The 15465-nt window shown below is 48.7% G+C and overlaps 3 protein-coding genes across 4 annotated transcripts; 2 read left to right on the top strand and 1 right to left on the bottom strand.

Annotated features, from left to right (window-relative positions):
• Positions 1-1120: 1120 nt before the first annotated feature.
• ppiaa (peptidylprolyl isomerase Aa (cyclophilin A)) lies at positions 1121-5650 on the top strand. The gene is made up of 4 exons (XM_080894162.1): positions 1121-1409; positions 3946-4065; positions 4178-4350; positions 5253-5650. Exons 1-4 carry the CDS (start codon positions 1341-1343, stop codon positions 5383-5385), a joined length of 495 nt encoding a protein of 164 aa, XP_080750288.1. The 5' UTR covers positions 1121-1340; the 3' UTR covers positions 5386-5650.
• Positions 5471-10034, bottom strand: LOC308404224 (uncharacterized protein). 2 transcript variants are annotated; one of them, XM_080894161.1, is made up of 4 exons: positions 9901-10034; positions 8636-8728; positions 7991-8108; positions 5471-7908 (listed from the first exon to the last, which is right to left on the bottom strand). In XM_080894161.1, the coding sequence occupies exons 1-4, from the start codon at positions 10009-10011 to the stop codon at positions 7598-7600; spliced, it is 633 nt and encodes a 210-aa protein (XP_080750287.1). In that variant the 5' UTR covers positions 10012-10034; the 3' UTR covers positions 5471-7597. The 2 variants fall into 2 exon arrangements, with proteins under 2 accessions (XP_080750287.1, XP_080750286.1); XM_080894160.1 differs by having other exon boundaries at positions 7991-8111.
• Positions 10035-11869: 1835 nt separating this feature from the next.
• Positions 11870-13273, top strand: LOC308403905 (uncharacterized protein; the record flags this gene model as incomplete). Its single annotated transcript, XM_080893701.1, has 2 exons — positions 11870-12117; positions 13003-13273. 2 exons carry the CDS (start codon positions 11870-11872, stop codon positions 13271-13273), a joined length of 519 nt encoding a protein of 172 aa, XP_080749827.1.
• Positions 13274-15465: the final 2192 nt, after the last annotated feature.

Consider the following 15465-nt stretch of genomic DNA (forward strand, 5'->3'; position numbering starts at 1 on the left):
TCGGCGGCATCGACACTGAACGATTTTCCCCGTTAAGCCTCTTAACTCTGACCTATGAATCATTCATGCAGCACAAAGGCTCCTGACTGGATGAGGAGCTGGTGTTGTGTGCACACAGACACCTGAGCGCACTTTACACTGCCTGTCACTCAAACACACCTGTTCCCATTTCTTTAGCTGAATCTGAAAACTGATAACAGTTTAACATAAAATAATGTTTTTGTACCAGTGAGCAGAGTCCCAAAGAGCTGTGAGCTGAAAACTTTGTAGATCTGGGAAGAACAGTTGTGAGGCCTAAAAGTGTGTCTGTAGCATCTGAGAGTCACATCCTTAGGAAAGAGGAAGAATCCACCCGACACAGTAGAGATGACCTGGAGCTTCAGCCAATCATCTTCTGTTCCCTGAAATGAGAACTGTTCCTGAAGACCCTCACAGAGCTGCTCACACCGTCAGGCTAATGTTGTGTTTGCAGGTACATCAGTGAATATAACACTACATGTTTCTACATGTTTCACATTTTGAATTCAGAATCACTGCGTGTTTCACATTTTCCTGCAACTGATGGGGTGGGGGGCTCAGGACTTTCGCACAGCAGTGTGGGGGAATTTGACCCTTTAATCAGACTGTTACGGTGTGTTTGGGGTGCTGCACTCGTTCTCTGTCACTGTTTACAGCTGATTTCCTGACGAACCTCCTGCAGCTGTGACGCAGCTCAGTCTGAGTCTGCGCGCTAAGCTGTGCTGCTGAACTTCGTCTCGAGCTGAACTTTTCCGCGCGCAGTAAATTTCCACGATGAGTAAGTCCGCTCTCTGCAGGAAACACCGGACCGCGCCCTGGCCGCGGGACCGCGCCCCCCTCCCCCGGCGGTGGCAGCACGGTCCCGCTGGCTGCCAGACTTGACGTTCACCCCTCCCACCACCTCGTGTGCTCTGCTGCCATTGGAGGTTCGCGTTGTCTATTTTTGTAGCGCGCGCCGCTTTGGCACTAGAGAGATTCACTTTTTCCTTAAACTGGACGCCGAAACGGGGCGGTGCTCCGAGGACAGGAGCCTTCCCAACACCCAAGCCCCGCCCGGGCGGGTCGGCCTGACATACGAATAGAACGCACCGTTAAACTCAGTCGTCCACTTAGAGAAAAGATTTCGCTATTCTTTCTGCTGGTTGGATTAAACACGCTTCAATCAAATAATCCCGTGTTACTGACTGGTTCGCTGGGATTTCACGCCGCCCACTCGCGTCTTATATAAATTTTTATCCTCGGATCTTCTCGTTTCCTTGTGCCCGTTGTGTCTTTTCGCCGGGAAACTCCTCAGTCCTCCGTCTCCAGCTCGACCTACTGAAATGGCCAGGCCCAAAGTTTTCTTCGACATCACCATTGACGGTAAAGCCCAGGGCCGGATCGAGATGGAGGTGAGGCCGCTGCTGCGGTGCGCAGGCCGGTAGTTTATCCCGGGGGTCGGTGGGGCTTACTGCTACTGAATTTAGACGGCGGTTAGTAACTGCTGCTGGGTGCCGATAGTCACCTCTGCCGCGGCTCAGAAGCCCAGCGTGGACCGGGCTTCAGCTGCTGGGGGCAGCCTCCTGTTTCCTTGTAGCATCACAGCAGCTAGCCGAGCTGTCACGAGCGTGTTGGGGGGGCCTTGTGCACGTGTTTGTGGCTGCTCGCCAGCGCCGCTCGAGGCGCTCCGGGGCCGACTGCAGCTGCAGAGGCCGCCGTTGGCGCGTAGAATGCAGCTAGTGTGATTTTGATGTCAATGTCAGCGTCCCGGGGCTGAACGACTCTGGTTTGAATGCCTGTCTGCTCACAGTCATTAGTCCCCGGTTGATTGGAGACCAGCGGGTTAGCTGTGGTCGGAAAATGTCTCAAACTCGAGTCACATGGAGGCGCAGACTGGGCCCGCGCCCCTCGGAGCGAGTATTTTACCCGCCGACGAATGAGCGATGCTAATGCTACTTTTATTGCAGGCTCTTTGTTGCGGCTGCGCGGCCTTCGCAGACCCGGGAAAGCCGCGCTGCTGTCGGTGAACTGTCGCCTGTGTGAGACGAACGGGGCGGGGAAACGCTTTTTCTGAGGCTCGTGTGATAAAACTTGAGTAGCCGGTTCTGTGGCTGTTAGCCACCGAGGCTAACTGCGCTGTTCCCCGTGTTTGCTTCTGGAATCTTCCACTGAGCTGGCGCGGTCCGCGGGGGGAGGGGAGTTGAGATGCGGATGCGGGGTTACCGTGTGGCCCTTTGTTCCCGGTGTGAGAACCTAACCTTACGTAACCGAGCTGCCGCTTATGGGGCGCTTCGTTGGCGGGCTTATGTTTAACCAGGTTAACTGCAGGCTAAAAAATAGCTAGCATGAGTGCTAGCCGTCCAGCCATTTTGTGCTTGTAGCAGCAGGACGTTATGGGCGTTCCCAGCATGCACGCGTTAATAATAATAATAATACATTTTATTTAAATAGCGCCTTTCAAAGCACCCAAGGACACTGTACAACAGATAAAAACTGGAAATATACACAATGGTAAAAATAGAAGATAAAAGTTAAAACATACAGAAATTTAAGAATAGGCAATTTTAAACAAATGAGTTTTAAGGGTGGACTTAAAAAGAGAGAATGAACTAATATTTCTGAGGTCCGGGGGTAGGGAATTCCAAAGTCGAGGGGCAGAGCAACTAAAGGCCCTCCCTCCCATTGTGATCAGACGAGCAGAGGGAACAGAGAGAGAAAGAGAAGATGAAGATCTGAGGCAGCGGGATGGGAGCTTCATCTGTAATAAGTCAGAGAGGTACGGTGGAGAGAGAGAATGAATAGCCTTGAATGTATACAGAATTATTTTAAAATGGATGCGAAATTTGACCGGGAGCCAGTGAAGTTGCTTCAGGATTGGGGAGATGTGGTGGGTAGAAGAAGTCCTAGTAATAATACGGGCAGCAGAGTTCTGGACACGTTGGAGCTTGTTGATAGATTTTTGTGTGAGGCCAAATAATAATGAGTTGCAGTAGTCAATTCTAGAGATAACAAGATTATGGATGAGAATGGCAGTGGTGTGAGGAAGGGGCGGAGGCGATTAATGTTACGGAGTTGGAAATATGCTGCACGTGTAATATTATTGATATGTGAGTTAAAGGATAATGTGCTATCGAGAATGACACCCAAGCTTTTCACAGAGGGAGAGATAGGGACCAGCGAGTTATTGATGGTGAGAGAGAAATTGTTAATTCTGGATAGCAGTCGTTTAGTGCCAACCAGAAGAAGTTCCGATTTATTGCTGTTGAGTTTAAGAAAGTTGGAGGAGAACCAAGAATTAAGTTCAGCTAGACAGAGGATGAGGGAGGGTGGAGGAAGAGTAGAGTCAGGTTTGGTAGAGAGATAGAGCTGGGTGTCATCGGCGTAGCAGTGGAACTGAATATTATATTTACGAAAAATATGTCCGAGTGGAAGAAGGTAGATGATGAAAAGAAGGGGCCCGAGGACAGATCCCTGGGGCACCCCAGTGGATAAAGTGGTTAAAAACGGCCCAAACCAGAACGGCTGCATTCCTGGCAGGGTTGGGGGGGTTTGTGGGGTAACCGGAGCTTCCCAGTTCTCGCAGCAGATGGAGGATAAAAAAGATGAAGGTGCACACTGTGTTTTTGCTGAGCAGGCGCAGCAGTTGCAGACCTCACCCTGCTGCACCTCTGGTCATGCCTCCGCGGTGGCGTCACTGCTGTGGGGGCCCTGCAGACGCAGTGCTGCAGCTCTTCCACTCGGGCTGAGCAGAAGTCGGCCGGGCTTGCTACGTTTACCTGCAGCGCCACGGAGCAGGGCGCTGTAAGGTTGTGGGCGGGCTGAGCAAAGTTCACCATGGCTGATAAACCTCCGGAGTTTGGCTGGCGACCATACGTAGGAGCTGCCGGCTGAGGTGGTGTCTCAAGATCAAAGTCATCCATTCCCTCTCTCTGAACTTTGTTCCTGCAGCTCTGTGCTGATGTGGTGCCAAAGACTGCTGAGAACTTCCGCGCCCTCTGCACCGGTGAGAAGGGATTCGGCTACAAGGGATCCAGCTTCCACCGCATCATCCCACAGTTTATGTGCCAGGTGAGCTCAAAATGCAGGTTCTACAGAGAAAGTGAGAGCAGATTTAATAAGACACTACAGTACTCCTTACCTGTGTGAACATGTGATCTGTAACGTGCCTCTGATGTCATAGGGTGGCGACTTCACGAACCACAACGGAACCGGAGGAAAGTCCATCTATGGCAACAAGTTCGCAGATGAGAACTTCACCCTGAAACACACCGGCCCCGGCATCCTGTCCATGGCCAACGCCGGCCCCAACACCAACGGGTCTCAGTTCTTCATCTGCACCGAAAAGACGTCATGGTACGTACGTGCTCGGACCCGTGCTTCACAGACAGGAAGTCAGACCCACGCTGGTGTGAAGTGATCCATCGGCACTGATGTAATATTCCTGCTCTGGGTTGTGCTGGAGTGTTTTATCAAATGACCAGAGGTAACGGTCAGATGGTGTCATCATCGGGAGCTGGGAGTCCGTCAAACATGACGCCGTGTTAGTCTTTCAGTTAAACCTGAAGTAGAACTGCTCAGAACAAAATGTTTATGGAACATAATAAAGTGATTCTGACGTCTGAGACGGTAACGATGAACGCGAACGACCTCTAACCGCTTGACTCCGCCCATGTTCTCAGCTGCAGACGAGGTTTAATCTCACAAAGGGCTCGAGCGACAAAAGCGCTGATCTAAAACCGCTGTCAGCTGGTCGTCGTGGTTTAAACGTGCGCAGGTGTGGGAGGGGACTGCACGCGCTGGAAACACAAACTCAGCTTGCAGACACAAACAGGACTGACGCACACTGTAACCCCGTCCGTGGGCTCAGCTCTAGTCGCGCGGGGAATTTTTCTCGTGCGCTTGTTCTGCGCGTCACTCACTCCCTCCTTAGATGACTGCTGGTTATGGCTGCAGTGAACCTGCTGTGGCTGACATCACGGGGCGGCCCCATGTTTAGATTTAAATCTCTCCAATCAGCAGTGTTTAGTCAGGACGTGTCGTGGCGTGCAGACAGTTTCATGATGCGTTTGGTGGCGTGGGCTGCTAGTTTCCTCAAGCATCCTCTGGTGTCTCCTTGGCTGAAGGAGGTAATAAAGGAAGCTCGTTTTTTTTAAGTAGGCGTCATGGTTGGTTTTTAAGCTGAAGGTCAGAGGTCAGTTTAGTGTATTCAGACTGTTTGTCTCACTGTGTCCTGACGGCGCTCTCTGTGCCCACAGGCTGGACGGGAAGCACGTGGTGTTCGGCAGCGTGGTCGAGGGGCTGGACGTGGTGAGGAAGATGGAGAGCCACGGCACCAGTAGTGGGAAACCCAAAGGCAAGGTTGTCATCGCCAACTGCGGGCAGCTCTGAGCTCACCGCCCTTCCTGCCCGCCCGTCCTGTAGCTGCTCCCTGTTTAGGCTCCACCCCTCCACCATTCAACATTCCTATTGATGGAGACCCACCTGATCCCCCTCTGTCCCCCCTTTTTCTTTTTTTTATTCTGTTAAATCCTGTTGCTGCATTTGTGACTTTGCCTTTTGGAAGTTTCTTTTGCATTAACGTTTTTCCACAAAGTCTTGACGGTCTTTCGTTAAATCAAAGAGAATAAAACAAACGATGCCTTGACAATTGAAACGTGTGTTGTGATGTTTGAGTCTCAAAGCTCGCCGTCTGCACGCCGCCACCCTCGCAATCGGCGTGGCCATTTTAAATTGTATTTAAGAAGGACAGACGTTGTTCTGAACTTCAGCAATAAAATTTACCTGCGGCCGAACACCTGAGCTGTGACAGGAAGTGATGTCACTGTGAAATGTGTTCTAACACAGTAAATCTGGAGCGTTTCTGCTGAACTGTGTGGGTGATTGGTGTGTAATCTGATTACACTCACAGGTGCAGGCCTTTCTAAATTGTTAACAAGTGACACCTGCTGGTAAAGCTGTGGAATTGCACCTGAACAGGAGGGCGGAGCTGACACAGAGCACTGCATTAATCACAGAAACACGAGGTTAAAGTCGCTCACAGCGGCTGTGTGTGTGTGTGTGTGTGTGTGTGTGCGCGCAGCAGTGTAGGAAGAACGTATAATGTGCATTGCTGTGGTGAGAACCCACAGGTGTGTGACTGCAGGTGGAGCAGCTCCACGCCTCTGCTGATGCTCTCATATAAAATAAACTGAAGCTTTTCCTCTGAGCGTGCTCGAGCAGAGCCTCCACCAGGAAGGAGGTGTTTGGTATATCCAGATAACTTCAGGGTTCACTCAGACCATCGTGGTTCTTTGTGCTGTAAACCTCACCTGCCTCGGGCTCACATTAGAATTAGAATAGATGTGCACTGATAAGGAATATTTCACTAAGATACAATGCAGCCACGCCATTCAGTGCCTCAGTACAAAGACTGTAGCCTTGGGAAGCTCCTCTTCTCTCCAAAGAGGAACAGACTCTATGCTAAGAAATTTGAGAAGCTCCTTGTTTTGAGATGCAACCACTGGTTTAATGGCTACGATGGATGTAAGGGGTGTGTGGATGTGGCAAGAGTTCATGTTTAAAAAAAAAAAAAAGCAGAGGACATTAAAGCAGGACTCTAATAAACCTCTACTGCAAGAACTGCACGTGTGACTTCAAATAGATTGTAAATGGCCATGGAGTTGACACTTTGTATTACCTGTTTATATTTTTGTACTTTATAAAAATGTTTTAGTTTTATTATACAGTATTATTATTATTATAAAGTATCCTTTTTATTTACTTTTGCATGGAGAAAAATACTTGTTTAGCTGAGTTCTCTAAAGCTGTTACAGTTTGGCTCATTTAATTTGCACTACATTGCCTAAAAAGCATCATTTAATGTAACACTTTTTTTAAAGTAACACAATAGTTACTTTTCCTAGTAATTAATTACTTTTATAATATATAATAAATATTCTATATTATATTTATATTTAGTCGGGGGTTGGGAAGCGCATCTGTAACCGGAAGGTCCCTGGTTCGATCCCCGGACTCTGTCCTGGTATGTGGATATGGCAGCCTGGCTTCTGTCAGTCTGCCCCAGGGCAGCTGTGGCTACAACTGTAGCTGCCTCCACCAGTGTGTGAATGTGAGAGTGAATGAATAGTGGCATTGTAAAGCGCTTTGGGTGCCTTGAAAAGCGCTATATAAATCCAATCCATTATTATTAAAATTGTAACTCAGTTACTTTTTTGAAGAAGTAACTGTAACTAATTAGTTTTTCAAAGTAACTTGCCCAACACTGGACACCAAGCAGTTTGTGTATCAGTTTTAACATGGAAGTCTATGGGGCCTGAGTCACTGCTGCCTCTGGTGGACGTTAGAGGAACTGCAGGGTCACAATGCTGCTCAGCGAGTGAGTAATGAATAATAAGGGTGGAGTTTGTCCCACAGAGCTGTCAGTCAAACCCCACCTGTGCCCGCCCACACACCTGAGAAGAGCTCAGACCAACTTTCATTGACTTTTATTGGTTGAAGTGACAGTGATGGAGAAAGTGTGGCAGCTGCTGATTGGATGAACCTGTGATATGAGAAACATCTAAAACCTTCTACAGACTTAAATAAAGAGTTCATGAGTCCGTCAGCAGCTCCCCTCTGCCGTCCTCCGCTTCTTCCCAGAATGCCTTGTTTTCCGCTGGCCCTGCTTCGGCCGGGGCGCGCACACCCCCTGGCCCTTGTTTTTGCCCGTCTCTACCCGGTCCACGGCGGTGCAGAAAAGCCCCGCATCGCAGTCGCAGCGTCCCAGGTTCCTCCTCCGCTTGGTTGGACCTCGCAGCAGACAGGCCTCGCCCTCCACCGGGATCCGCTGGCACCGTTTGCCGGTCAGGTACCGGACGCAGCACAGGCCGTCCGCGCAATCGCCGGACCGCACGCAGCTCGACATCTCCAGAGCTGAAACGCACACACACATGTTAGCACGCCCGCTTCCTGCTGCAGTGCACTCTGGGAAAGCAGCACATGCTCAGTCTCTCACTTTTGGTCCTGTTGCCGTCAGCGTCCCTCTGTCCTCCCGTCACTCTGCCCGCCTGTCCGTCCGCCTGTCCGTCACTGGGGGACGGCCTTCTGTCAGCTCTGTTACTGCAGCGCCCCCTCTGCTGCACACAGGCAAGAATCATCAGACAAATGATGTCATCCAATCTAGGTTTACTGATATCGCACCAAATAATAACAGTCGCCTTAACGCGCTGTATCCTGTAGGGCAGTGATGCACAGCGGGGGCGGGGCCTCCTGGTACTTATTTATATAAATGTAAAGTGAATTCAAACTGTAGCAGGAAGTGCTCATGTGTGATGTCACTCATTACTGACATGCACACTTTAGCAGCAGCGTTAGCCGTTAGCAGTTAGCCTTTGTTTATGTCTGTGAATAAAGTTGTTGAGGACGTCATCACTGCGTCACACTGAGTGAAGACGTAAAGTATTGATGTCAAAGTGTGTGAGTATCCGTGAGCGCTGCACCGACACGTCGCTGTGAATACGTGAAGCCTGCAGGTGGAGGTCGATGGAGGATCAATAAACCTTTATTATTCACTTTGTTATTAATTTACCAAATTAAACTCCAGCTAACAGGAGACAGATTTACTAGCGCCGGCAGGTGGGCGGGGCTAGGCGGTACTGACCGGAGGTGCGTTGCATTGAGTCGAAGTACATGGCGGGCTTTGTCGTCGGTGGGAGTTGGAATTTGTCTCCATCCTGTCGTCATGGGAACGATCCTAAAAGGTGAGAGAGTGATGTCAGAGTTAAAGATGGCACCAAGCAGCTGCTTTTTTTCTCTTGAATGAATCTTAAAAAATGAAATCCGTCCACACAGAGAAGCTGAACCCTGTGAAGACGCGCTCCTCACAGACTGATTCATCCATCAGCTCAGTGATCAATGATCATTGAGCTGATCAAGATCTTCATCTGAGACAACAAAGCTTCACGTGAACAGAAACTCCGCCCTGCTGCAGTAATGACAGCGTCACCTGTGCCTGTGAAGCTGGACTTTTGTTACCTGCTGCTGTACACAGATCCTTCACATCACAGCGACGGCAGGACAAAACCCAGAAACACGTTTACCAGAAGTATTAAATGAGTGTGCATGCAAAGAGAGCAGGACACGCGTCTGCGCTGGGCGACGCCGTCTCGCTTTGTTTTTGGCCTTTAAGGCTCTTAAACTGAAAACTCAGCACACAGGAAGCTTTAACACTGGAGCTTCCTGCAGACTGGTGAAATGAGGCCTCGTGCACGAGCAGCGAGAGATCAGTCTAACGTCTTTAAAGCGACCCTGAAGAACCGCTTTCACGATTTCAGCGATTTTCTGTCCTGATGAATCTGAAAGTTGAAAACTTGCTCTCACATTTCATCCACAGATTTATTCAGAGCATCAGAGACTCTCCCTCTCGCTGCTGCTGCTGCCTAAGCTCTGTTGTGTTCGAGGGGGTTCGTCCTCCCCACTGACACCAACACCTTTCTGTGGGTTTTCTTTGCTGTGATTTTGTGCTGTGTAAATAAAATTCAACTCAAACATACTGAACTAAACGGATGTAATGAATTTTCTTTCTGCTGGAAAGATTAAAGGAAGCTTGAATGGACAAAGCAGATTTTTAAGTTGACTCCAGATGTTAAACATTCAAAAATATTAATACAATTATTTTTAATAAATGTCTCAAAATAATTTTTAAAATAAATGAATGAGCTTCTGTCTCAGGTTTGAATAATTAGATCCAACTTGTAGCACTTTATTGTGAACACCTGCTTATTTATCAGTTATCCAGTCAGCCAATCAGGAGGCAGCAGTGCAGCATGAACAGGTGAGGAGCTTCAGGTTGCGCTGACCTGAGGCTTTCGACGTCACGTAAACGGAATGCAGCGGGATGCAGAGTGTGAGGTGTCCTCGTCTTACCGGCAGCTCGGAGCTCTGCAGCGCCGACTCTTTGGAGGATCTGATGGTGTTTGAGTCCAGAGCCAGACCGCAGACCACAGACACGCACAGGACGCTGCGCAGCATCCACATCCTCCAATCGATCAGTGGATCAGTCGGGCAAAAACGGCTTCACAGCTTCTTCAGTTCCTCTGAGCTCTTCACGAGAAAGTCCTACAGAGCTGCGTTTCTTTCAGTCATCAGAGCGAACCTGCAGAGTCTCCTTCCTGCTTATCCGAATGAAGCTCGCCTTCTTCTACCTGCTGCCTTCAGGTGTGCTTGTTTTTATACCCCTCCCCTCCCCTCTGATCTGCCCTCTGTCAGCCGCCGGGTCCTCAGAAGTTTTTGAAGGAGCTTTTGAAGCTCCAGCAGATCAGTCGGCGGAGACGGTGCCGCCGCCACTTCCTTCCTGGAAGCCCCGCGGCCTCTGGTGAGGCGGGAGTCTGTTTGATATGTGACACCGCAGAGACCACAGAGAGATTAAAACACACCTGGAGACACAAGACAGGTAGAGCCGTGTGTGTGTGCGCGTGTGTACGTGTGTGTGTACGTGTGTGTGTGGTTTCACTTCATGTGGTTTGAAAGGCCACCTTAAAGACTCATTAGAGCTGGAGCTGCGTCTCTCAGGCGGGCGGATGTGTGAGTGTTTGCAGGTGATTAAAGCTGATTTAAGAGATGACGACACTGAAGCCGGCGCTTCACAGAGCAGAAGAAGAACTAAAGGAAAGTCAGTCTGCCTGACACAAAGGGTTAAGATGAAACATGAACGATCTCGAGTGCTTGGATGGAGACGTGGCCGTGCGATGGCGCGCATCAAAGCTTCTTTGCTTTACTGCGAGCGTGTCTGAAAGAGCTTGCGGCTCCTAACACGCCGACCCGGGAAACGCTCACGCGTCCCTTTAAAGGAGAGTCAGAGCTGCTCACACACGAAACATCGTCTGTCCTCCTCAGACGCTTCAGTGTGATGACTTCTGCGTGCTTCTGCAATTCGCTGAGGAACAGTTTCAGACTTTTACTGCTGGATGAGCCCTCCACCCACATTAGTGTTTGACCCGTCTTCTTCTGCTGCGTCTCAGCTTCTGGACCAAGTCCTGACGTGTGGAGTTGCAGTCCCACCGTATCAGAGCTCCAAGCTGATCTCACTGCGACGTCCTCACAGACCAACACCTTCCAACCATCCAGGAGCAGCTTGGAGTGCTTCTAGCAGGATGGAGCGCCACTGAGCGAAGGTGATCGCGACATCGACAGTCTGGAGACATGTTCAGGAAACTCCACACCTTCACCCCATCCAGACTCTGTCATCAGTCCTTAACGCTCAAACTCAGCATCATAACTGATGAAGGTAACTCTGTCAGTGGACTCAGGCTAGCTCAGGTGTATGGACAGGTGTCTGCAGCAGGAGGCGGAACAGGTGAGGATGAGTTCAGCTTCTGATTCTGCTGGAGCAGGTGGCAGAGTTTTACCCAGAGGCAGGGAAACGATGGAGGGCGTTCCTCTTTCCACAGGAAAACTCCAGCTCGGGATTACAGGTGAGTTTCTTGAGTGATGGCAGAGAGACATCGACGAGGATCAGAGAGTCCGATCGCACAACGAAAGCAGCGAAAGCTCGAGCTGGTGCTTAAATACAGGAGGGTAATGACCTGATAATGAACAGGTGTGTCGGCGCAGGACCTCCCCACATACACCTGAGCAGTGGACAGGAAAACCGGGAGGGAACCCGGACCATGACAGCCATGTTATGTTGTAGTCTTACGGTGTGTTCACACTGAACGCGATGGACGCGAACAAAACGCCCCTAATTTGACGCGTGCACATTCGCGTCTTAACGCGTGTCCAAGAAAAATCCATCGCGCGCGTGAACCGGAAATGTGGGAGGGAGTTGTGCCAGACCAGTATCTTTGCTAGATGGCAGCTGTCGAGCTAGCGCTTGAAGAGAGAGTCTCCCTTCTCTATGTACTGTGGAGAGCAGAGCAGCGGCGTAAAAGACGTCCTCGCCGTACCTGGGTCCATCAGGTCCTCCAGAGGTGTGAGCAGTTTGGTGAGTTTCACCATTTGCTCCAGGAGCTGCGCCTGGATGACGGCCGATTCCAGCGATATCACCGTCGGCCAGTTTGAGGACCTGCTGTCCCGCGTCGGTCCCAGCATCGCCCGCCTAGACACCAACTACAGGCGCTCAATCCCACCTGCAGAGCGCCTGAGGTTAGTAAAAGTATTTAATACGGTAGTCCTTTATTGATACCTGTGCTAATATATGCTAAACTATCGTTTATAGACTGCTAACATGGATGTGCTATGCTAACAGTGAATGCTGTCGGTGTTTACTGAAAGCAAACTGTGGTACAGAGACGACTCTTTATAATATTTCTAGTGATACTCAGGTCTCATCAAGTCCCGATTTAATTCGATTTATGCTGTTATCAGTGTTTGAATGATAGCATGGCTGTGGTGTCACATCAATGTATGCGCTCGGTGTTTGCTGATATCAAACTGTAGCATTAGGACCACTGAGTTAACCTTGTAGTGATACTCACTCCTTTTTATTTAGACCTGGTTTAATTCTGGGATAGTTGAATATTTGTATATAATCCCTGCAGCTGTCAGACTCTATAGCAGGGGTCACAGCCTTTATTAAAACAGAGTTAGATAAAACTGTGAACAGTTTGGTTCATCTCTAGTTACATGGTTCTATCTTGATAAGCTGTCTTATCACAGATTAATTTTTCAAAAATATTAATGATTTAAGCAAGGAAAGGGCTACATGTCAACACACAACTCTTTATTTCTATTAATGTCTCACTTCATTCCTACCTGATTGACATGTTTAGGAATTATGAGTGATTGGCTCACTGTAGTTGTGAAAGTTGCTACCAATCAAATTATGATATGTTAAAGTTAAAACAAAACACAACTGTTTTAGATATTATCTAATATACATTTTGTAATTATCCTTATAATTACAAAAGGTTTTATGTAAGATTTAAGTTTTGTGATTTATATCTGACATCACCAAAGTATTTTGGAATTTGAATAATGTATTTTGTAACTGCAGTACACATAATACTGATTTTGAACAATTTTGTCCAGGTTCCTTGTCACCGGGGACTCCTTCAGGACCATCGCGTTCAGTTTCAGAGTCGGTGTGTCCACGGTGAGCCAGATCACCCCCCAGGCAGCGACGGCCATCTGGGACTGTCTAGTGGACGACTTCATGGCTGTGCCTTCACCTGGAGACTGGCGCTCCATCACAGAGGGATTCCAGGAGCGCTGGAACTTCCCTCTGTGCTGTGCAGCTCTGGATGGGAAGCACGTCCAGACAAAGGCACCCCATATATCATATAGGAGACACACACATTGATATACACTAAATATTCATTTCATTTCTTTTTTGTGGTGCCCAAATTGATGCACCTGCTTGATTTTGTTTAAACAATTATTGCACACTTTCTGTAAATCCAGTAAACTTCTTTTCACTTCTCAAATATCTGCCCGCCACTTTCGTGCGCCTTTTCCCCTCGCGGTGCAGGTGTCTATTTCCGAATGAGGCTCATAGTTATGGGTGTTTTTGTGCTGTTTTTTCTATTGGACGTGATGGTTATCAAAACCAAACATGATAAATTTGGCAAGTGCAGGAGACACGACACGGAGCAGATTTGTCAATCAGGCTGCAGAATGCAATGCTGTACTGTGCAATAAAAAAATCAGCGAAAAAGCAAAGCAGTGACGGATGAACAGCGGGACCACTGTGTGCTGTTTATTAATAAACAATAAAATATATTCCTAAATGACAACATGCCTAAAAGCAGAACGGTATTTGTACGTCAGTGGGAAAATAGCGGTGGCTTGCTAGCTTTTGTGCGGCTTCCCCGGGTCAGTGAAAACTTTAGAGAAAACTTAAGAGAAATGAATGAACTTACCAGGTTGCCCGATCTCTTCACATATCTTCCTCCAAGCTCGGTCCTTTTTATTCCTGTCTCGGTACTGAAAGCAGCTGGTGTTGTACAGCTCCGAGTTGTTTGCTACCGCATTGATTAGCCTTCCCCTCCATTGAAGTATGAAAGGCTTTGGCTGGATCTGCCCCTTTGACCTAGGTAACAGCCACGTCACCAGGCTCCTGATTGGTTGTCGCGGCGCGATTTGACGCTGGAGTTCAGATTTTTCCAACTCGAGCGGGGGACGCGAAACGCGCGTATGCACAAAATGCAACACAAAAACTCACACGCGTGGTTTTATTCGCGAGTCAGACGCGCCAGACGCGCTACACTGACGCGCGTTTCAGGCGTTTTGGCGACGCAAATCTGCTTCCGAATTTTCGCGGGACCCGCAATCGCGTGTCATCGCGCCTTTCCATTGACTTTACATGTAAACCTGACGCTCTATTCACGTCCATCGCGTTCGTTGTGAACACACCGTTAGTGAAAGAAGGTGTTTATTTCACCCAAACCAGTCCCAGTTTCCCTCTGTGGTCAGTGGTCCACCTGCAGTAGCTCCATGAGCTCCAGGTGGGCCTCTCCACGCAATTTGAGCATCACTGTGTCAGTGTAAGAGAGGCCCAATGAGAAAAAGATGGCCAACATGTTTACTGTAGTTCTAATTGCATCTGCTGTAATTACCCCTCTGCACGGTTTAACTGACACTCACCACCAGGGGGCGACGCATGTTCTTAATTGTTTGCTGCTTAATTGTGACGTTAAATGTACAAATGTGTACACAAAGACTTACCTGGTTAAATAACAGCTATAATCACTGCGCCCTCATGTGGTCATATGGCCTATTTGCAGTTTTTCTCCAACAAAACACAACGATGTTTCTTCACATGGTGATAACTTTATTTTAAAATCAACCAGACAAAGAGGGAGAAGCTAGTCTCTGTGTGATCACGGACGCTGCGTCCTCCAAGCTGCACCGTTAGTGCTGGACCATATCTCCAGGTTTAGGAGCAACATGTGGCACCATGACTTTCCAGGAAGCTCTTTCTGATTTCAGAACGATGAACGAGCCTCACTGAGCTACGCACAGTCGGCCTGAAAGCAACGGCTGAGTCTCGCTAACAGTGTTGCTAATACCAACTTCATAACGAGCACGTGTTCTTGTTTCAGCACGTGACATCTTTGTGTTATTTAATATAATCAACATTTGCATAAAGTCTATTTCATTCTAACTTCCATGGGCCATCTGGCTCTCACATGAGCTGTGTCCCAAAACGTAGGCCGCATCCTTCAGAGGACCTGGCCTTCACGGTCTTTGAAGGACTCGGCCCACGTAGACCGAGAAGGCCGGAAGTGCGAGGCTGTGAAATGGGACGGTCTAGCCTTCAGATTTGCGTCACCGCTGTCTCGGTGGAGTTTAATAAACCCAGCCGTCTGCTCCTTGCTATCTAAAATATAACAGGACACTGGAGTAAACTCTCGACCGTCTCACACTTGTGTTTTATCAGTTTCCTGTCTGATGTTTATTCAGCTGTGTGAAAACCCCGGAGGAACCCACCCGATGGATCAATAAAGTTCAATCTAATCTAATAACTTTGATCTCAGCCAAACAGATTTACTC

The sequence above is a fragment of the Rhamphochromis sp. 'chilingali' genome (assembly GCF_963969265.1).
Source record: "Rhamphochromis sp. 'chilingali' genome assembly, chromosome: 10".
Classification (NCBI taxonomy): Eukaryota; Metazoa; Chordata; class Actinopteri; order Cichliformes; family Cichlidae; genus Rhamphochromis; species Rhamphochromis sp. 'chilingali'.